The sequence below is a fragment of the Macaca nemestrina genome, chromosome 4 (genome assembly GCF_043159975.1).
Source record: "Macaca nemestrina isolate mMacNem1 chromosome 4, mMacNem.hap1, whole genome shotgun sequence".
Classification (NCBI taxonomy): Eukaryota; Metazoa; Chordata; class Mammalia; order Primates; family Cercopithecidae; genus Macaca; species Macaca nemestrina.
The window spans coordinates 97390490-97414672 of NC_092128.1; the positions used below are offsets into that span (position 1 = coordinate 97390490).

General features: G+C 35.4%; 1 protein-coding gene across 4 annotated transcripts in view; it reads right to left on the reverse strand.

The window, feature by feature from the left end:
* The window catches only part of LOC105475739 (src kinase associated phosphoprotein 2), a 213625-nt gene that overhangs the window by 50895 nt on the left and 138547 nt on the right, over nt 1-24183 (reverse strand). For 3 of the 4 annotated variants that reach the window (XM_011731226.3, XM_071094946.1, XM_011731225.3), the window contains exons 5-9: nt 19556-19633; nt 18480-18563; nt 8897-9021; nt 7965-8028; nt 7475-7612 (exon numbers count right to left, since the gene is read on the reverse strand). In XM_011731226.3, coding sequence (XP_011729528.2) covers nt 7475-7612; nt 7965-8028; nt 8897-8974 — 280 coding nt within the window. In that variant the 5' untranslated portion in view covers nt 8975-9021; nt 18480-18563; nt 19556-19633. Of the gene's footprint in view, nt 1-7474; nt 7613-7964; nt 8029-8896; nt 9022-15010; nt 15268-18479; nt 18564-19555; nt 19634-24183 lie in introns of those variants that run through there. The other variant, XM_011731228.3, reaches the window with a different exon arrangement.

Sequence of the window (24183 nt, forward strand, 5' to 3'; positions counted from 1 at the left end):
AAGTATCAAGATATAAAGACACAAGGCTACTTTTAACACTACCTGCTGGAAGACTCTGCCAGCAAAAAAGTAAAAACAGAAAACTCATGAGATGTGAATATAATATATATATATATATACACACACACACACACACAAGACATAAATAAACATGGGTAATTCAAGGTATGGTAGTAAATCTAGGCTTAGGCCAGAAAGGGCACCTGTGTAAGAATGCCGGGGGATTCTCAACACTTAGGCACAGTGCCTGGCACACAACAGGTACTCAAGAACACTTATGAAATGAAAGAAATGAAAGCAAAGAAGAAGAGAAAGGATGAAAATGAAAACAGAGGAGAGGAATGAGTAAATAAAAGAATGAGAAAAGGAAGAAGGTAAAAACTAAATAGGAAGAAAATGAAAGGAAGAAAATTTTACAAAAGGGCAGAAGAAAGCAGATAAAAAGAAGAATCTCTTCTTGTTTTAAAACTTTTATATGTGTATGTATATTTATATATAGGCAAAAAAAGGAACAAAAAGATTCATATCGAACTGTTAACAATGTTTACTTAGGGTACGGAGTGACTTTCACTTTTTAATTTTAATTTTATTTTATTTCATTTTGTTTTGTTTTGTTTTGTTTTTGAGATGGAGTCTCGCTCTGTCGCCAGGTTGGAGTGCAGTGGTGTGATCTCAGCTCACTGCAACCTCCACCTCCCAGGTTCAAGCGATTCTCCTGCTTCAGCCCCCCGAGTAGCTGGGACTACAGGCGCATGCCAGCACGCCCAGCTAATTTTTGTATTTTTAGTAGAGACGGGTTTCACATGTTGGCCAGGATGGTGTTCATCTCTTGACCTCATGATCTGCCCGCCTCGGCCTCCCAAAGTGCTGGAATTACAGGCATGCGCCACTGCGCCCGGCACCACTTTTTTATTTTATGCACGTCAGGAATATTTAAACTTATTCCAGTAAGTATGTATTGTTTGTAAATAAGGATTTAAAAATTAAGACTTAGCAGCTAGTGAAATGGCTCATGCCTGTAATCCCAACACTTTGGGAGGACAGGGCAGAAGGATCCCAGAAGCTGGGAGTTCAAAAGCAGCCTGGTCAACATAGTAACACTCCATTTCGACAAAATTAAAAATTAAAAAATTAGCCAGGCATGGTGGCGCATGCCTGTGGTCCCAGCTACTCAAGAGGCTAAGGCAGGAGCAACACCTGAGAAGTTTGAAGCTGCAGTGAGCCATGACTGCACCACTGCACTCCAGCCTGGGTGAGACCCTATCTTTAAAAAGAAAAAAAGGAAACCTAAGACTTAGCAATAACGAAAGGAAAGTGAACAAATAATATAAAATAATCACCCAATGTGGCTTGTTGTGAAGTACATTAAGGTAAGTTCCTCTTCACAGATCCCCTTGGAGGGCTGCCTCCAAGACTTCCCATCTGACTCCAGGGGCAGAGATCATCTCAATCCTACTAGCCTCTTCAAAGTCCAGGTCCGAAAAGATAGAGGTCACATAAAAGGGTTTCCACTTCTCCTAAAGCCACTCGTCAAATTCCAGACAGCCCTGGAATTGCTCACTCTTGCATTCCCCCAAGATGCCTGACTCCCTTTACAGACAGTCCAATCCCACACCCACAGGTCTTTTCCTTCAGCCTCAAGAGAACGACCCTATGAGAACAGGCTAAATCAAGTATTCACACATCTACAAGGTATTTTTAGAAACCTCTTCCTTCCGAGATAGTAGCTCATGAAAATAGACAAAATGCTTCCTTCCTTTTTTATCTTCCTGGCTTGCTCATTTCCACGAGATGGATAGAACTTCAATACTCCCCCTTGAAGGAAACGTCATAGGCAAGTCAAGCTGATCTCTTATAACCTAGAGACATTCTATGTAATCCTAGTTTCATGTATGTAAGAAAACCTATGTTGTGTCCATAAAAATGAATTAACTCATATGGAGCTTAGGTTATGAATCTTTATAATTCAAGTGATATGAATAAAAAGGTGATAAACCAAAAGCTGTCTATCACATCCCCGTAGCCAGGGTTTTTCAACTTCAGCACTACTGGCATTTTGGGCCAGAGAATTCTTTGTTGTCGGGGCTGCCCTGTGCACTGTAGGTCGTTTAGCAGCATCCTTGGCCCTTACCCACTAGATATCTGTAACACACACACACACATGCACACACAAATACATACATATCCCAGTTATGATAACCAAAAGTGTCTCCAGGCATTGCCAAATGTACTCTAGGGTATATTCCTTGGCTGGGAACCACTAATGTAGTTCCAATTTGCAAAAATGAGTCATTTTATCCCACCACCAATGGAAATATATGTTTTGTGTACACACAGGTATTTTGGGTTTAGTATGTGTTAAGCCATCTCTTGTAATGAAAAGAATTTGCAATGCCAATGGCAACACAGAGAAAAGCTACAAGACAGGCATTTGGAACTGTATTCCAAAGCTTCATACCATATTATGAAACAACATAAAGAATACTATAAACAAATATTCAGCAGACACATTTATATTCAGCAAAGATAAAAATAAAAAAACATTATATGTGTGTAGTGACCCTATTTTATGAAGGATTTAATTTTTTTTTTTATAACTTCAGATAACCCTCTCAGCAGAGTAGAGAGCTGAAACCATCTGTATTAGTCTGTTCTCAGCTGCTAATAAAGACATACCCAAGACTGGGTAATTTATAAAGGAAAGAGGTTTAACTGACTCACAGTTTAGCATGGTTAGGGAGGCCTGAGGAAACTCACAATCATGGCAGAAGGGGAAGCAAACATGTCCTTCTTCACATTGCAGCATCGGGAAGAACGAGTGCCCAGCAAAGGGGGAAGACCCTTATAGAACCATCAGATCTCATGAGAACAGGATGGGGAACACTGCCCCCATGATTCAATTATCTCCACCTGGTCCCTCCCAGGACACATGGGGATTATATGGGTACTATAATTGAAGATGAAATTTGGGTGGGGACACAGCCAAACCATATCACCATCCAAAAATTCAACTCTAATCTAGTCATCTACTTGGGAAAAAATATTCCCACAATATCACCACATTGATAACTTCACCATTCAGTACCTAGTTTAAGAAAAAATAATGTTAGCAGGCTGCCTAGACTAACAATATTAACATACTGAATATATGTGGTTCTGCAAAAATTAATTGACATCTTTCCACTGCATTCCAAAGAAGAAAGGAGAAAAATTGTTTGGTGAAGTCAGGATCTACTATCACTTAAAACATTGTTAACACTACAGATTGCAGGGTCCTTTGTAACCTTGATATTAACTTAGTAATATGAGTGATAATTATTCAGAAGGAAAATAAAGCCAAAATGTATTTTGGGGGCCTATAACCACTTATTGATTAAATTAGCATTTGTGTCCATTTGCTGTAAACTACTTCAAATTAAAGTATCCAAACACTGTTCTTTTTTATGTATATATAATAGTCTCACGGAAAAAAAATTATAGCTGCATTTTACTTTATGTTCCATTTTAGATGCAGATAGTTGGACTGAATAAATTTAAAATGTAATTGAATGGCCAAAGGATAAAAATATCCTTTTCTGACTCAGAATAGTTCAATCTGTCATCGTAATTTTTTTAAAAAATGAATTCACACTTAAAAAAAAATAGGTTAATGGAATAGAAATTTGTCTTCCTGTTTTATGTTGCCCTCTCTCCTCCAGTCCACTTGCCAGAAGACATTTCAAGTGCAATTCCTCTGAAAGCTACAGATTTAATAAGTTAATGGATGGTTACCATTCTTGTTACTAGGCTGATTCTATTCAGTTTAGATCTAGAAAAATCTTTTTGTTGTTGTTGTTTCTGCACAATTTCCTGCCATTAAAGAAAAAAATCAAGTGACATGGTGAGTAGAAGAGAAGAGCAAACAGGGTTAGTTTCTGCAGCAATTTCCCGAGTATTATTTTCTTCTTTTGAGATTCAAAATGAGACAAAGACACTCCTCTGTATTTCTAATGAAAAAGTGGGCAATAAATTTACAAATCTGTGCTAAGCCAAATGAACTCATTACCATGTTATGAAACAGTTTAACACACTGATCAATATATTAGCTGCACAAACACAAATATGCTACAGTATTATTACAATGTAAGCAAACCTGAGTGGCCTATGCTAATAAGCAATAAGACATAAAAGATGTAAAAGCATTAGGATATTTGAAGAAAAGCCAAATACCTTTAATACTCCCCAGAAATGGCATTCTCGCAACTCTTTTGTACATATGTATAAATCCCTTAAACACAAAGAAGTCTTACAAATTTATTCCTATTCTTTTATCAAGTTAGTTAAAAACAAATGAACAAGAAATTAAAGAGAAGGTACTGTAATAAAGTTAGAATATTCTAACTGAAAACAATTATAATGAAACGATTTAGATTCCCATAGAATTATAAACATTTTTCAAGGGATATTTTGCAATGCAATTTTTTTTTTTTTTTTTTTGAGACACAGTCTCACTCTGTTGCCCAGGCTGGAGTGTAGTGGCTCGATCTTGGCTCACTGCAGCCTCCGCCTCCCATGTTCAAGTGATTTTCCTGCCTCAACCTCCTGAATAGCTGGGATTACAGTAGGCACCTGCCACCATGCACAGCTAATTTTTTTTTCTTTTTTTTTGTATTTTAGTAGAGATGGGGTTTCCCCATGTCGGCCAGGCTGGTTTCAAATTCCTGACCTCAAGTGATCCACCCACCTCGGCCTCCCAAAGTGCTAGGATTACAGGCCTGAGCCACTGTGCCTGGCCCAATGCAATTTTTAAAACAATGTTTTCTTCTTACTCTTGAAACTTAAAACACTGCAGGTTTATTTCATAGTTTTTAAAAAATACACTTATTAGAGTAAGAGCTTTTGTTTCTCAGAAAAAGACCTTTGTAATTTAAAGTAGCATGCTAAATTCTTAGATTTTTCTTCAAATACATTTGTATACCTCATCTTTCAACTAAGAGTATTAGTTTTCAACAATGCATAATTGACAGAAAATTGTGTTGAAATTGTAGTATTATTTAATTCTGGGAATTTAGCCAGTCAGGTATCAGAGATACACAGTTCTTTGAACAGAACTGGAAAAATATCAATAGTATGTAAATGTGCTTACTGCTCTTCCATTGTTCTAACTCCTCTATCAAAATTATATTCAAATTTCACAGAAGTGAAAGCAAAAAGCTTAATTCTTGTCCTGAAAGAGAGACAATTTTTTAGATTAAAAAAGTTACCTTCCTAGTTTCAGATATTTAATCATACAAAACCTCTAACTCTGAGACACCTTTAGGGCCTCTACTAGAAAAATTCCCTCTGTAGCTGTTGGCACAAACTTGACAAACTTGCTGAACTGTGCAGATGTTGAAGCAGCTCTCAGTTACACCGGGGAAGAAAGGGGAACGAGACATTCCACAGCTGCCTACAACAGCTTCCTTCCCAGGGGCACAGTTGCAGGCTCTATCAAGCTCAATCACTTTGCAGAGCAACTGGGGATCCCAAGCAGGGGCAAAGAAATCCCAGGGCAGCTTAAATTTCTCCCAGTACCACAGCAAGAAGTAACACTACTTAAAAAGTAACCAGTTACTTTCAACAATTATGTTTGTGGTGGGGGGAGGGGAGGGTCGGGAGGGTGAGGAAGAATGAAGAATAATATCTGTAGTAAGAGAAAATAAAAGATGTTTCATATTTTTAAAATTTCAAGCTACTTATATCAGATCTTCCTTAGGTCTTTGTTATGAAAATAACTATGAATATTTGCTCTTTATTCCTAATCAATTTTTTTTTCTTTAGGGGTGGGAGAGAATAGCCAAGTTGAAAAAATACAGAACTTAACAGTTATTTCAACAATTGTAACACATTCATTGCAGGGTTTTAAAAGGATGCAATGACAGTAATATGTTTAAATGTATTCCACTCTTCCATTTTATGAGTATACATTCTTACAAGTTCTTTTAAACGTTTTTAAATACTAAAATAATTGTATTAATGATATGATGTGACTAAAAACAAGCAGCTAGGGAATGTTCTTCCCTACTTGAGGATAACTGATGCTACAGTAGATGCCATTTCCTTAGGGTAAACCAGAAAGGAAGGTGTTAATAAACATGTAACTCCACTAAATAACTGAAATACACAGATCTCTATTCCCCATAAAATTATACTTTTATACTAATCTTCTGGGGTAGTAAAAGACAATATATAGATACATACATAGTTTTTATACCTTAAATTTATAATATTGTTAAAATTATTACTTTTTACTTGGTTAGAAAACCATTACTGTACCACCACATAAGCACTTGCAAGAATTCACCAGATACAATAATAAAAACAAAAATGATGGTGATGTTACAATTAATTGTGGGTTTGCTATGATCAAGCACTATGCTGAGAGCCTTCAATAAATCACTTCACCTACCCCTCCCAATGATACTATTTCCATTTTATAAATGAAGAAATTAACTTATAAAGTCACTAAGCTAGTAAATGGTACAGCCAGAATTTAAATTTTTATATTCTAAAGTCCATACTCTTGTTATTATATTGTATTGTATTGAAAATGACATTTGTACATTAATTTGGAACATTTTAAGTATTTTTGAAATCAATTTTAAAGGTTTACATTGCATCATTAAATTGTTATATTCAGAGCAAAATGGCCTCTCTACATGAGATGTACTAGTTAAATCTTGCTTATATTGCTTGTAATACCTTTTTCTTCTCTAACTACTGATTTTTTTTTTAATAGCCAAAAAAGCTCATTTCAACCTAGAGTATTAGCAATACAACAATTTCCTAAATGTTTTCATATGTTTCCTAAATTTTAGATGTCTATCTTTTTATTTTAGATTGATCCTCATGGCCACAAGTCAAGTAGCTAATAGATAATTAATTTTATGTTATATAACAGACAGGCATGTAAACAAAACTAAGAAAACTTTTTTATTCCATATTGATGCTAAAATATCAACAGGAAGACTTGAAGCCTCAGAAGGCCTTTATTTATAGTTCAACAACATTCCTCCAAGACAATGCAATATACTACAAGCAAGGAGAAATCCGAGGCAGAAGTTGATGACATATGGGGTATGTGTAGAACTTCTGGTTAATGGAAGTTCCAAGATGTATAAATAAAAAACGATGTGTGAGTTGGTGGAAAAAACTATAAGGCAAGTCAATTTTTTAATTAAAAAATTATGTAGCATAAACAATGCTAATGAGCCAAAAGTCCCAAGAGATTAGTATTGTATCTGCTTCATTTTAATGTTTCATTCACTTTTTATAAGTTACATCTACTCACTTGAAATATCTCAAGCAGAACCCTTTTTATAAAATAGAGTTTTAAAGATATTCTTTGTCCTTGTTCTCAATAGATCATCATTTTCTACTCAAGTTGTCAATTTGAGGACAAATCACACACACACACAGCCCTAAATCTTTAAATGAATCACCAGAAAGTAAATACCTGGAAGTTCTTCATAAATTTCATCATCTATTGGTTGACTGCTTGTTGGTGGATTGCTTATTGGTAGAGGATGATCAACATCATCATATAATTCTCCTCTCTCATCATAATCCTCAGGAATAATATCAGATTCCATATCTATAAAACACATTTCATGATGTAAATTTTAAAAGAATGCAGAAGATATTTTTAAAACTATACTTCATAAATAAATGCAGCCCTACAAAATAACAATATTGTTACATGTTATGTCCTTAACTAAAATCATGTTTAAAATTGTTTTGTAAATATGTGAATTTTAAGGTAAGCCAATTGGTACTTACAAAAAAGATGCTGTTTAAAATCTGAAGTAAGTGGTCTGTATAAATAGCAGTCACATTCACTTGGTCATTCTCACAGAAGTCAGTAAGTTTTTGTATATGAAAACCCAAACTACTCTGTTATTTAGTATTTAAAGACTGTGATAACTCATTCAATTGATTTATCTTACCTTGCAATACAAATTTCAGCTGCTGTACCCATTCCTCAGCATCTTTGGGAGAAGCTGCTGTAAACTAATATAAAATAAACAATAAAAACGAAAATCACCACAGTAGAAATGAAAGGTATGTTGTATTCTTACCATTTATTTAAGACTATTAGTAATTCTTTTCATGTCTAGTGGAACATTTCTTGCAAGGATGCTTCTTATAATGTACAGTTAATTTTGACAAATTTATGCAATTGAAGCAGAGGATGATGAATTTGAAACTCTGATCAGCAGCTGGCAGCTGTGCAGGAAAAAAAGCTGCTTCTCTTCATCAATGTCAAAGACAGAACTGATGAACAAAATTTGCCCTTGACAATTAGAAGACACCCATGAATTTCTTTAGACTGCTGGATACAGTTTTCTTAAAAATGTTCTTGTCAGATTCCAACACACTACCTGACAACTTAATTAACTGGCTTTCAACTGCAATCTCAGATATTTAAAACTGATTAAACATACATTCCATATTGAAGCCTAGCTGATAGCTCTTGAATTGCAGAGCTGATGTGTACCTTTACCTTCATTTTCTCCCACACTCCTAAGCAATACAATATGTATTATCACTCTGATATTTGTCTTTTGATAATTTTACTCTTTCTGCTATGTAACTCTTTTGGAAGATCACCTAGTTCTATCAGATATAAATGCAACATGGGAAGTAATCGATAAGTTATATATTCTCTTTATCTTTTTCAAGAAGATAGCGTTTGAACTAATCCGAAATTTAAAAAAAATTCCCCTTATATGAATGTTCAATGCATAATGTATTTAAACACCAGTATTTTTATTATTGTTAACATGTCAAGGAGAGTATTAATCAAATGTCAACGTCTCTATAAATGAAATCAAAACATTTTATCAACTTAATTTCAAGGCAACATAAAAAGTACAACCTGATATATACGTTTATCAGGAGCAGAGATTTCAAAACAGCAATCTTTCTTTCCATCCTTTCTTAGAGTGTTATTCATTCTGACACTGTAGCCATCTAATGCAAATTCACCTTTCTGTTGTTTGTCTGTTGAAGATAAAACCAGTTAGAATTTCATTTATTAATATTAATGCTCAATTATCTTTTATTTAAAAGTTCTTCGTCAATTCTTGGAAATAATTTTTTTTTGTTATATTGCTTTAGTAATATAATGCTTAGGTAATGTTTTTAGAAATTATTTTTAATTCTGAAACATGTAAGTATTAGGGATGATTTGATTTAAGAAGGAGGTCTGCAGATCATGGTCTTATTCAGAAGGAAGTATGGAAACATGACACTCTAGGGTAGGGAAAATTCAGGAACTAGAACTTAGAACTTGATAGACAAACCCACCACAAACCTGTGGCTCTTTCAGATTTAGTTGGCCAGTGGGAAGATCTGACCAGCTGAAAATTTGTTGAGCTTTATTTACTGTTATCTCCTTTCACCTACCCCTCCCCAGCACCACCACCAAAAAGAAGCTTCTAAAACAAAAGTTTTCTTTAAAAAAGGTCTCCTAACTTGGTACAAATTTATCCCTAACTTTACAAAGCAAACTGAAACTAAACTAAACTACCAATTACAAAAAAGATGTGAAGGAAAAAAAAACTATGTGGATAGAGAAGAGTGGTAAAGCAAGTACAGAAGCATTAGTTACCAAAAAAAGAGGGAAAGTTTCTTATCCAATCAGTGAACAGTTGAACTAGTAAAGCACATTTGAATCTCACATGATAAAGAGGCAAAAGATGATTAGAGCTTTGGTCAGATATTATTTTAAAGACAAATAAAGTGGGAATATAACAAAAGACTTAACATTCTGAAACTGAAAACAAAATCAGTCAACCTTCCTACTTCACCCAGTTATACCATTTTGATAGAAAAACTGCACAGCTATAGGTTTATTTCCTAGATTAACAAACAATATTAAAAACATGAGTAGGGACAAACTCTTTTACTGAGCTCAGGGTAAATACAGAAATGCTTTCATGTTGTGGGGTGTGCTTTTTCAGTTCAGTGTACCAATAAAAGATACAGCACCTTTTCTTAAATACACAAGCTAAATACCTAAAGTAACTAACAGACATTTTTAAAAGGTCATAGAGATTATATCTTGTTCAAAATATCAAATGAGAAAAAAAATCTCAGTTCCTGGGAAACCCTAATCACATTTAGTCATAATTTACATCTCTCTGAACATCTGAAGAAACAATCAAAGTTTATTTCATGAAAAAAATTTACAATAAACTATGTTTTTCACAAAAACTACACAGTACTTTAAAGATTAGAGCAGCATTTCCCAAAGATATTACTAGGTTTCTGTGATCAAATCAATTTGGGAAACGTTTTACTGAATTAAACAGAGTTAAGCGGTTTTGTTAGTTCAGGCCTTCTTGGGGCCCATAGTACATTTACATACTAATTAAACTTCTAAAAGAAAAATTCAGTATGTAGCATTTCCAAAAATTATTTGTCTGTGGAATTGTTTTTTCACAGAATATTTTATGGTACTCCCAGGATATATTTTGTAAGACACCTAACTAGGAAACTATTGGGAAAAAAGTATTAAAATGATAAATGGTTAAGCATGGTTGGTTTCTTGTAAAATTCTCAAAAAAAGACTAAATCATTCACTCACTCATTTGACAAATTGATACCGAGCACTTGAAACAAGCCAGGCAGCATTATAGGTTTGCTGAGATAAAAGCTAGAACACCTTATCAGACCTTTTGCACCACCTTCCCAATGATCTACTAAATTGCAAAAGGAACTTAATGTTCACGACGAAAAGTGGAAGTAATGTCAGGCAAAATATCAAAGCCATACTGGACAATTTTGAGAGATTTCCTTAAACTCTCCAGAAGAAAGAGAATTTTCAGGGACCAGATTTAGAGGAAAGCTGTTCCCTTGCTGCACAAGGGTTCGATTGCTCCACTCACTAGGTCCATCTGGCCTAAAACCTATGCCTTCTACCTCCAATTTCGGTCTAAAATTCTCATCAATGTAACTTGAATGGAGGTGGAAATGCATGAGGAGTGGGAGTCTACACGTGGAGATGTAAAATCAGCACTACAAAGATTTAGTTTGGAAGAGCTGAGGGGAACAGATCTTTCTGGGCCGGATTATCTAATAATCTAGAAATAAGACATCAGGCAGCAAAATTAGGCAACCCCAACTTAGACTAGCAGATTTATTTTAGCCAAACTCCCTAGAAATATGCTATGGGGCTATGTATCAGAACTTCTGTTACAGTCCAAGAGGAGGACAGTATCAGCCTCTACTGAGATGAACCAGAGAGAAGCCACAAAGCCAATTTATAGGTAAGCATCTCAGATTTTATAGACATGTACTTGTTCAAGGATAAGTAAGAGAGGAACAGCAAATACAGATGCCATAAAAATATTATGTAAAACAGAAACATAACATAGCACTTGAGAAGTAGAAAGCACAAGCAAAGTAGGCAAAATGGAAGTAAACTTTAGCCAACTGCTTTGCATATTTTATAAAAGTAAACACACAGATTCTGAAACAGATGAAAGATGAAACAATGTAATATAAAATAAAAAGAGAAAAGGCTGAGACAAGTAGGAATTAAAATGAAACTGGCAAAATTAGGAACAAATAGGCTGTACAAGGAAGTGGAAAATGCAGCAGCAAAACAAATGATGTATTAGAAGTAATAAAAAGTAGAACTAACATTGTGGAAAACCAGATCAGATATACCTTGAAAAGCTCACTCAGCAGATAGAAAATAAGACTAAGGGGAGGGGGAAGGGGCAAAAGGGAGTATGATAAATATGGAGGGCTGAAAAAAATACAACCTAAGAAAAATGGGTTTTCTGGAAGAAGAGTAATAAATAAATGCCAATAACCAAAGACATAATATAACAAAAGAAAACTTCATTCAATCAAAGAAAGACCTAACTTTGCAGAACAAAAGGATGCTGTTGTTTAACCAAGCAAAAATAATAAAAAGAAACTAATATCTAGACCTATCCAACTGATTGATTGTATTTGAGGATAAACACTTATATAAACATCCAAGTCAGGTAGGGGTATGGGCCCAGAAAGGTTGAAGAGAACAGAGGAAACTCACAACTCTTTCTAATAGCTTTTGCAGAACCATAACCATGAAGTAGCCATATCTCCAATTAGCCAATACAGGACAGGAAGTTCAAGACATGAAATGGGCAGACATGGCTATAAGACAACACTGTTCTTCTCCTTTCACATTTGTTTCTCTTCTGGTGAGAGAAACTTCATTATATGGTAAGTCATAAGAATTTACATATAGATTAGTTCCACAATGCTTTTTGGGATAGTTTCAAGGGTACCTGTTAACAAAATTATCAAAAATAGTAAAATGCCAATCAAATAGGAAATAAAGCTAAAAAGTCCATTTACCCAGCACTGTGAAAGACTAATATTTTATCTAGGTGAACTTCACAAATAGCAAAAGCTTATTCCTTTAAGTGCCAAAACTTTTAAAAATGTTAATCATTGTGATGCAAAGCTTTCGAAAATATATCCTTCCCTAAATTTACAAACAAGTCTTTTAAACATAACATTGTTTTCTTAACACAGTATCATTTTGAATGTTAGTTTTTGTAACACATTGATACCCTCAGAATTTTTTTTTTTTTTTTTTTTTTTTTTTGAGACGGAGTCTCGCTCTGTCGCCCGGGCTGGAGTGCAGTGGCCGAATCTCAGCTCACTGCAAGCTCCGCCTCCCAGGTTTACGCCATTCTCCTGCCTCAGCCTCCCGAGTAGCTGGGACTACAGGCGCCCCACCTCGCCCGGCTAGTTTTTTGTATTTTTTAGTAGAGACGGGGTTTCACCGTGTTAGCCAGGATGGTCTCGATCTCCTGACCTCGTGATCCGCCCGTCTCGGCCTCCCAAAGTGCTGGGATTACAGGCACCCTCAGAATTTTTGAGGTGTTTGTTCCTCTATTACATTTGTCTCAGCTTCTGTTTCACACTTTAACCTAACCTCTATCATGCTTTGAATGTAATGTCTACAGAACTGAAGGCTGCCAGGAAAAACTAGACAATGAAATCTATTGTAACAGTAATTCAATTTTACACTAATCCTAATTCAGTAGGTTCAAGGTAAAAAGCAGTTGTCTCTGATCTCCTACAAAACAAAATGCATAAGGCTAGTAAGAGCAATTTCCTTCTACTTTTTCACTGGCTTTTAGGTTTACAGCTGTGTTCTGGGGTTTTTATAAGCTGTCAAAAAGACAACTCACATTTACTGAGCTTCTATACATCAAGAACTTAATAGAACATATCTCATATATACCTGGTAATAATTCTATACAATAGAAGAGACATATTATATTCCCAGCACTGATGGGAAAACAAACTTTAACCAATTTGCTCACAGTCACACAAAGAGTAAAGAATAAAAGCCAGGACCCTAAGAAAGTCTGATTCTAAAGCCTTGTTTTTTCAGCCATTTCACACTGTTTTCCAAAAAGGTGTTTCTCAAAGTATATTTTAAGAATCACCTATGTTAGAATCATCTTGGATGCCTGTTAACACAGAATTGGCTACTATTCTGCACTTGCTATATAGGAATCTCTGTGGGTGAGTCTAGGAAACCAAATTTTTAGCAAGCAACCCACGTGATTTTGATACACACTACAACCACTGTCCTCAATACAACGTGAAATTTACAAAGTCACAGTAGAGAAAATAAATGTTATTTTGCATTTCGTCCTACAATGTAGGTCAAACTTTCTCAGTTTTCTTTATGGGTTTCTCTACCTCTGCCCATCTCTTTTTTTTTTTTTTTTTTTTTTTTTTTTTTTTGAGACGGAGTCTCACGCTGTTGCCCAGGCTGGAGTGCAGTGGCGCGATCTCGGCTCACTGCAAGCTCCGCCTCCCGGGTTCCCGCCATTCTCCTGCCTCAGCCTCCTGAGTAGCTGGGACTACAGGCGCCCGCCACCGCGCCCGGCTAATTTTTTGTATTTTTAGTAGAGACGGGGTTTCACTGTGGTCTCGATCTCCTGACCTTGTGATCCGCCCGCCTCGGCCTCCCAAAGTGCTGGGATTACAGGCTTGAGCCACCGCGCCCGGCCTGCCCATCTCTTAAAAAGCTATGATGGGTTGTTCTAAGTCTTGCTCTCTTCTTACATTACACTCTCCCTGGGCAATCTCATCTAATTCCAAGAATTAAATTCCTATCAATATACTTGTGACTCATGATTCTTTACTTTTAGTTCATTTTGAAAACTGTATATCCAAATCTTGGTCTGCTCACTATATATGTTTCATCTCTCAAATGTCCTATAGGTTCACTGAATAGAAAGTGTCCACAATGGAGATCATCTTATCCCCACTCCCAACACTTGTTTTGGCAACAACTGTAATATTTCTTGTTGTAGTCCCCATCTCAATAAATGCCACCTCCATTAATTCAAACTCCCAAACCAGAAAACTGTGCACCATTTTTTATTTTGCCCTTTCCTTCACCAACTGCCCCGACGTTACCCCCTACACTCTACTGCCACCTACCAAAATCTAAACAGACCTTCTATTTTTCTGGCAAATATACTTGCTTTTTCTCTTCTTCATTGGCTCTCAGAAAAACATGCTTAAAACACCAACCACTCTCATACCATTTTAAATATAGCATAAATATTGCAACTGAATAATTCCAAATCTTTTAGCATCCCTACAAGTTATGGACATTTATTATTTGGGGCTCCCCAGCATCCATGCATCTTTCCTATTTTAATTCCAAGACTGCCAGGGATAGGGCTTAGTTTTCCACCACAGAAACTGGAGGGAGGTGGATTTTCCCTGTTCCAACTTAATCAAAGTGGATGCTCCAGACTGGAACCTAAATCTCAAGTAAGTAACAAAAGGATCAAGACAGGGTTCAGAATCCATTCTGGTGGCAATGGCATTCATTGATTGATGGTAGTGCACAGTGGCAGCAGCACATGTCCTGGCTTGGCAAGGCCCAAGGCCAGTAGTGTGTCCCAGTAAGATTTTTCATGGATTATGCTCAAGATCCAGCCCCCTTACCTACCTTAGTTCTTGCTTGCTTGCTGAGCCTGTGTGTAGCATTCTCAGCAGTTCTGAGAGTTGAGATTTTCCTAATAATTTCCCTTTCTGCATTAAAAAAATTGGTTTCCGATGGGCATACCAAGAACACTAACTTGGTACAAATGGCTAGCAATAAAAAATATGAAATGTGTTCAGCAATATCTACTAGTTATATTTAAGAAGGCCTTTTCCCCTCAGTGTATAACTTATGTTATTTCCACAAGTATTAATACTCAGTAGGGAAAAGAAAAATATGCCCATCAATACTTGACCTTGGCACTAAATTTTATCAAACTGATTAGCAAGATGTTCCAGCTCCTCAGTTAAAGATATATGAACATTTTCCTTTGGTTTATACAGCTTGCAGATGCCGATGCTAAATCAGCCACTTGAAATTTATCTCTGGGGTTTTGTGTAGAAGTTAGACTAGATATTAAACCAACAACATTCATGGTCATCAGATCCTTAGTAAAACTTAGTTGGTACCTGACTATTTCAGCATGTTGATGAAATCCTACTAAACATCAGATGTACATTTTAACTGCTGTATACTGTTAGAGGGTCTCTTAGCCATAAAGGCAGAAAGTAAAGGTATAGCTTTAATTTAGTGTTTGTAATCCCAGCTACTCAGGAGGCTGAGGCAGAAGAATCGCTTGAACACAGGAGGCGGAGGTTGCAGTGCGCCGAGATCATGCCACTGCACTCCAGCTTGGGCAACAGAGCAAGACCCCATCTCAAAAAAAAAAAAAAAAATTTACTGTGATAAGTTTTAAAGCTAATACTTTCATATCAAAGATCCAAAAGTCTATAAAATTGCAATAATTTCTGATAAAGGTAGAATTAATGGTTCCTATTTCTTAAGGAATAAAGATATCCTTCTTCACCTACCAGATGGAGATAGAATTTAAATTTTTAAAATATCAGAATTCACTTACACATTTTACATATATCATCTTGATATAATTATAAAATTACATAATTATAATTATAAAATGACAGAATTTGTTTCTGTCAAGTGAATCACAAGAAAAAAGGTAAGCTTTTACAGCTTTCTATTAAGTTGCTATTATAAAACAACAGAACTTCTAATTATATAAATATAAGTACTGTCACTTTAACATATTCACAACAATATTAAAAGAGAAATATGATGCTTTTTCAACATCAAAATATATTTTATAATTTTAAAACTTCAAAGAGAACATATATGTCCTCTTTTTTTCCTATCATTGGTGAAGTTGTGGAGAAGTGGAGAGCAGGGAGGTAAATTTCAATGAAAACTTTTATTTCTCTGCCAAGTTCTGAAAGTTTTGTTAAATTCTCCATATGAAGCCCAATTTTCTACTGACTTTTATTATATATTGAAAAGATATTACAATGAAAAAATTAAAACCACATAATGTAACAAATAACCTTGGAATGACTTTGTAGATCAGGGTGACTTGTAGCTCCCATTTACTAGACGGTGCTAATGTATTCTTTAATCAGGTTTCAGCAAAAGTCCTGAAAGGAGGTACTAAGAACTGACAATCCCCTCCTTAAAAATGGGGAGAGACTAGGTTCATATCATAATGTTGATTCAAGATCATACAGAAGATAAACAGAAAAAGGGGAAAAAACCCACAATAGTTTAGAACAGGTTCCTAAATGGGCCATCACTTACGTGCACCTTGGAGGGGTTGGTAATAATCATCAAGTTGTAGAAAAAGCATAGCTTTGGAGGCAGAGAGATCTGCATTAAATCCTCGTTCTGCCTCTTAACAGCCCTGTGTTGACCTCTCTTGTTTAGACTACTTCAAAGTCCTGCGAAATGGTCCTGTTGACCCAGACTCTATCCATCCAAAACCATTCTCCATAATCCTATTACAATTACTTACTAAAAACCAAATCTGGTCATACAATGCTCTGCTTAAAGGTCATATTCAAAACAAAATCTTTAGCAAGGCCCTTATTCTCAGAAGGTTCTTATCAACCTGGTCTAATCCACTTCTTTAGCCTTACGTGCTCCCTCCCCTCACTCACTCCAAGCTCCAGCCTTCATTCCATCTTTGATCCCATCCACAGTCTTTCACAACTCAGAATCTCTGCTATTCCCTGACCTGGCAAGCCCATTTTACCCTTCTTCCCTGTCTTAGTCTGTTTATGCTGCTATAACACCCAAAATTGGGAAATTTATAAACAACAGAAATTAATTTCTCAGTTATGGGAGCTGGGAAGTCCAAGATCAAGGTACCAGCAGGGTCAGTGCCTAGTGAGGGCTGCTCTCTGCTTCAGGATGCCACCTGATTGCTGCATCCCCCAGAAGAGTTGAATGCTGTACCATCACATGGTGGAAAGGCAAAAGAGGGGTTCCACAGCTCTCTCCAGACTTTTTTTTTATAAAAAGACATATCCCATTCTTGAGGGTAAAGCCCTCATGCCTTAATCACCTCCTAAAATCCCCAGCTCTTAATACAATCTCCTTGGGAGTTAATTTCCAACATGTGAATTTTGGAGGTACACATACATTCACACCATAGTATTCAACCAACAAACTCCTACTCATTCTTTCAGGCCCAATGAAGTGTTCTCTCCACCAGGACATCTTCCCTAACTTCCCTAGGCAGTTAGCTTTCCCTCATTTGTGATCCAAAGATAGCTTATTTAAATTACTTACTGTACTGCATTGAAACGGTCAGTTTACCTGCCCAGCTCCCTCTTCTAACCAAACAACATCCTTCCCTCTCTCACTGATATCCACAAAACCCAAACTGTGAGCACCTCTAAGGATCTTTGGATCCTCAGTGCCTACTAGCTAACAAGTGTCTGAAAAAATATTTATCAAATTTAGAAAAAGAATGAGTAAGTGAATGAACGAGTGAATGACTTGAAGGACATCTGAACATCTAGGACCTAAGAATTTTGATGAATGAGACTCATGACAATCAAAGGAAAAGGAAGGAGATGAAAGGATGAGTAAGATTTCCTCAGGTGTTGAAATATGTACTATATGTATTTGTTGCTTAAGGGTCCCAAATGGCTATAAATAATAAATACAGACAATATTTATTGGTGCCATTCATATTTAATTTTATCTAATTTTATTTTAAAATACTTAAGAAAAATAATCTATTTTCTGCCATTGAAACTCCCACGACCCTATGTTCTTAACTTTTCCAGAAATTCTACAACAGTAGACTGGATAATAAATATTTCCTAAGGTGAAAGGCCACATAGATTAAAGTTATTTTACTCTCTTTTCCAATTCAATACAACACAATTGTTTTAGTTCTGAGGGCATTCTGGTATTTGGAGCATTTGTCAAATAATGAATCGTAAATTAGATTATAATTGTTATAGTTTCCAGTTATTATTTGTTTGTCTTCAGTTTACTCTGTACCCAAAAGAGGGGGAAGGGATGGCCAAAAAATTCTTATGCAACAGTAGTTGATATAATTGAACACCAACATTACCTTTATCACTTCCATAATAATAGAATACTGTTTTACTGAGAGCACACCACCGTTTCTGCCATTCAAATCCCAGAAAGCTGTGATCTGCAATAAAGAGGGGAAAATGTAAGGCCATTTCCTTACTGTAAAAGAAAAAGTTAATTAATATGATTTCTAAGATTCCTCTGGGCTCTAACATTCTGTGACTAATTTGTATCTTCTTTTCCAAGAGACAAAAAACCAAACAACAACAAACCAACAAAGCCAAAGGGAATAAAGTAAAGTAGCTACGGGGCTGCCATACTTATGGGATCAACAGCATGGCTAACCCAGTTTTCTGACAGGGACAGTCAAAAAGGCATCTGACTATACAATCTTGAGATAATTGATCCATTTGGGTCTCATTTTCTCATCTGTTATAAAAAGAAGGGGGAGGAGCTAACCTAGATTATTTTTGTTACTCTTTCAGTTTTAAAATTCAGCTAAGAAAAGCAAAATGAAATATAAATAGAGGCCCAAAGGGACTACCAGAGAGATAAGCAGAATGGTAATGAAAAGACTGCTTTTCATTTCTCATATTGTAAAACCACCTCCATATTTCATTTCCATTAAATATTGGTGTTGAAAAAGTGAGACCATATGGTCAACTCCCAATTATCACAGCCAATGGAGAGGAACACTGAAATGAATAATAGACAATGGCAGACAAGATGCCAGGCTTGATCTGAACCATGGTGCATGCCAGGTTGGGCACAGGAGAACCTGCTGCTCAGCCCAGTGAGATACTGGTGAGAAATCCCACCTTTGAGAATATAGTCATGGCCTGCAGCTTTCCTTTGAGAGGCAGGAAACAGCTCCTGAATCATTTACAAATAACCAAGGTTGACAACTAAAAATCTGACCTAATGTTTCTTATTAAAAATTATTTAAAGCTAAGAGCTATATTTTGTGGTTTGGATAATGTCATTCAGATTTTCTTACAATCTTAAAACTCTTTAATCACCTAAAACGAATATTGCCTCCACATGTATACTACAAACATGTTCTATCTAAGGATGAAACCATTTTTACATTTTTCATTAGAACCTTAAGTTTACCTTTTCTGCGTTTTTCAAGGTAGCCAGCCTTTAGAACAAAAGGAAGGTCTTGTGCTGCAATCGGAGGAAACTGGGCTCCTATGAGAAGTTGGGGAGAGAAAAAAAAAAAGCAGTGGGTAATCCATTTCAGGAAAAACAAGTGCCAGATCTCATTAGATTCAGTGTGCTTTTAAACAATTACTGAAATTGTTTAAATCTAAGTCTATTAGCCTTGTTTCATATCCATTCCATAGATTAATCCCCTCTATCCCTCCTAAAAGTCTCAAAAAGTAAAAAAAAAAAAAAAAAAAAAAAAGTTCTGTACTCCTACATCTTAATATATCCTCCCAAAATACAAGACTGAGAAACTATTATAAATAAATGCAATAAATCTCTGAAACAGAGGTTAAGAATTCCTAACAAATCATAGCTTCTTTATATTTATATTGAATTAATTCTTTAAAAATTTCAATACATATTGACTCTTACCTGCATAATCCCTATTCCTACCAAGTAAAACATAAAATGCTTTTCCCCTAGAAGCAAATGCTGAAACTTGTTTCTCTGAGCCCACAGCAAATATTCTCTCTGTTTGTATTCAGAGAAATCTTATGGACATTCCACTGAGTGAGTATGCTTTAGGTTTTTATAGGGCATTTAAGAGTCTAAAACTAGATAGATCTGATAAAACTATTATAAACAAACACTGGATCCCTAAAAAAAGTTTCTAAATCAAGCTAAAGTTAAGTTGATTAGAAATTGTATATTCACAGTCATGGATTATAGGTTACTCAATTTTACAAGTGTTCAATATTTTTATAAACTTCATTAGAAACATAATAGTTATCTGCCCGGTGCAGTGGCTCATGGTTGTAATCCCAGCACTTTGGGAGGCTGAGGCAGGCGGATCACTTGAGGACAGGAGTTCAGGACCAGCCTGGCCAACATAGTGAAACCCTGTCTCTACTAAAACTACAAAAAAAATTAGCCAGGCATGGTGGTGGGTGCCTGTAATCTCAGCTACTTGGGAGCTGAGGCAGGAGAATCACTTGAACCCAGGAGGTGGAGGTTGCAGTGAGCCAAGATCACGCCATTGCAATCTAGCCTGGGCAAAAAAAAAAAGAAAGAAAGAAAGAAAAAAGAAAAGAAAAGAAATATAATAGTTATCCTCAGCGTTTTACTAGAACTCTAGCAAGTGAAAACAACCAATCAAAAGAAAGTTTGTATGGAATACATCCAGTGGAAGTGGTTTCAGTACAGCTTAGGATAGAAAATGTGTTTGAATACAAACATACAATTAGAATGAATAAGATCTAGCATTTGATAGCACAACAGAGTGACTATAGTCAACAATAATTTATTGTATATTTTTAAATAACTAAGTGGCCAGGTGCAATGGCTCATGCCTACAATCCCAGCACTTTCGGAGGCTAAGGAAGGAGAGTCGCTTGAGCCCAGGAGTTTGACACCAGCTTGGGTAACACGGTGAGACCCCTATCTCTACGAAAAATTAAAAAATAACTGGGTGTAGTGGTATACACGCCTGCAGTCCCAGCCAGTGGAGGAGGGGGGTAGAGGTGGGGAGAAGGGGGTCTGAGGTGGGAGGATACCCCAAGAGGTCAAGGCTGCAGTAAGCCATGATCATGACACTGCGTTCCAGCCTGGGTAATAGAGACAGACCCTGTCTTTAAATAAATAAATAAATAAAATAAAATAAAATAAAATAAAATAACTAAACAAATATAATTGGATTCTTTGTAACACAAAGAAAGAATAAATGATTGAGGTGATGGATACCTCATTTATCCTGATGTGATTATCATGCATTGTATGCCTGTATCAAAATATATGATATGCCCCATAAATTTGCCTACTATGTACCCACAAAAATTAAAACTAAAAAAAAAACAGAATGGGTTTGATAGGAAGTTTATTATATACAAACTCATCACATAATTTTACCAGCTTTTTTTTTTTTAATATCATGGGGATCACAGTAGTGATAAAGTCATGGATATTTTGTCTTAAGAAATAAAGCTTAAAATTAGAGTACTAATTTCAGCTCCTTGGTGGATCAATTTCACTTAGTAAACACAACACAGTATCATTAAAACATATTTAAAATTGAGCCCTGATTTTGAAATATAAATGAAATTTTAGGGAAAGTGTACATATTTTAATAGCTGTTCAATAAATGTATCCAGTTTATTTTTTTCAAAATAAACTTGGCACATATAAAGGTATAAATTATTTATTACAGTATTTTGCACATAGAACAAAAATTACAAACAGAAACCTTATCTATGTAAACAAGTCCTGGTCAACCACTAAACTAAAGCGGCTAATTGTGGGATGATTTGGTCTCATTAAGGGGTAGTCCCACAACTCTCTCACTTCCGCTGGGCATAATAAATGTTCTTTACATAAGGAATGGATGTTCACAAAATCTTAAGAAAAGTTAAATTATTCTGAAAAGAAATGGGTACCTTTAGCATAGCTTTCAACTCTAAAATATTACTAATCAAAAAGGAGACAGAGAGAGATGGGAAGAAGGGAGGGGGAGAGGAAGTGGGGGAAAAGGAAAAGGAGAAAGGAAATTAGAATTTACTAGCATTCAATATACACATAGCCTGAGTCTTTTGCTTTAAGAAAAATGTTGACTAAATTTCCACCTGATACATCACAATAAAATTTGATGTCATAAGCAATACTTATTCTGAATTCTAAATTCATGTTTCTAATATAAAATCTTTTATTTCTTCCCTGGGGAGTGGAGGCATAATGTTTTTTAACTGAAATTTCATTTTTCTAAACCTTTATTGCTGTTTGTCCAATATCCAGGATTTGTTTAATAGCCACGTGAATTCTTTAAAACACAAAAGTACACTAATAGCAATCCCTGTAAATATTTTAGATTTTTAAATTTTCAGAAGAACCATTTGGTTTGTATATCACCATGAGCATACGGACAATACTTTCTGATGGCAGGGATGGAAAATCTGTCATAATATATAAAAAAGTAGTAATTTCCGTTAAAAATATGAATTCTTATATCATTTAGACCTCATATCACTATGCCTACAATGATTAATGCTATTGACATTTAGGAAGATTCAGATTGGTATAAAGAAACAAGACTATAAATATACAGGCATAATGATATGTGAAGAAAAAGAAATTAAGGCTAATGTAAGCCTATCTGCCAGGCAACAACAAACAGCTGCCACATGTTTGCCATACACTGCAATTACATTGCCTCACTATGTAACACAGCCAATTATACAACATTCCAGTGAATTCACAATCATATTCTCAGCTTCACTATTAAAATTCAAACCTTGTCCTAAAGAAAAGTTTTACACTGGGTCTTAGTCCTTTGCACATAGTAGGCATTCAGCAAATGTTAGCTTTTATTAGCTATTATAGTTAAATATTGTTATATGTTACTATAACTGTAACTACTAGTTCAAGTGAATGGATGCTAATGTAAATATAAGACTACGTTGCTCAGAGAAAGTTAATCAGAAATGAAAGACAAGAAAAAGCATGATTCGGCAACTATACAAGTTAAGCATTGTAGCTACTTTTAAAGCAGTTCAAAGATTTCCTTTTACTTAAGTGAAAGTGGTTAATGAAAAAATTATATCCTAAGGGGAAAACAAAAATTAACCCATATTCTGGGGACTAGACTATGCTACAGGAGTTTATTACATGGACTTGCTTAAGTGGCCACAAACCTTCAGTACCCGAGAAAGTAAGGTATATACTGAGAAAGACTAGTTTTCTTTCTATAAAATGATTATGTATTTCTTATATGATAATCCTACTTTTCTAAAGCAGCTCAAAATATTAGACGTTAAAATCGACACCCTACAAGGGCAACTAAGCAAGGAATGGGTCTTCTTCCAATGTGCAATTTGAGAATCTGAAGCATTCAAAATGGCAAAAAGGTCACAATGAATTCAAATAAACAAGTATCAAGTGCTGACATTCCCAGCAATTCAGGGAAAAAGGCAATAGTGAAATCCAAATTTCCCTCTAGTTAGGCTGATACTTTATTCATAAGGTAACTGTTTCTAAAAGATAACTCAAGAATTCTAGTATGTGTCTTAAAGCTTTTGCCTTAAAAACAAATGGTGTATATCATAGACATAGTACAGCAAGCTTCAGGTATGGATACCAGAATTTGAAAAGCAGAGAAGAGATACAGAGTATAAAAATAAATAACAAATTACCTTAAAACTAAGGTATTACCCACTCTTGGTGATTTTATTAAACTATTACTTTATCTTTTTTTTCTTGAATCTAGGATGAAAAACATTGGAATGTTTAAATGCCTGTAATATACTTAAGAAATAAGCATTATCTTTTAAAAAGTGCTAACAATTAAAAATAATTATTTCAAAATGAAAAACAGTAGTTACTTCAATTTCAGAGAAAAATATGAAGTCTGTGGTAGGAAGTATCATTTAGCAACATTCCAGGTGTTAGGCTGGTCAGGTCTAAACCCAGTCTTGGCATTAACAGGGTAGACAACTGCATTACTGTATTTAGGACAAAGAAAAGTAGAAAAATGTGTCTAGATCACAGAAGCTTCACTCAGAAGACAAGGCCTAGAACAGCATGCAAGTCCCTTGAGTAGGCAAGGG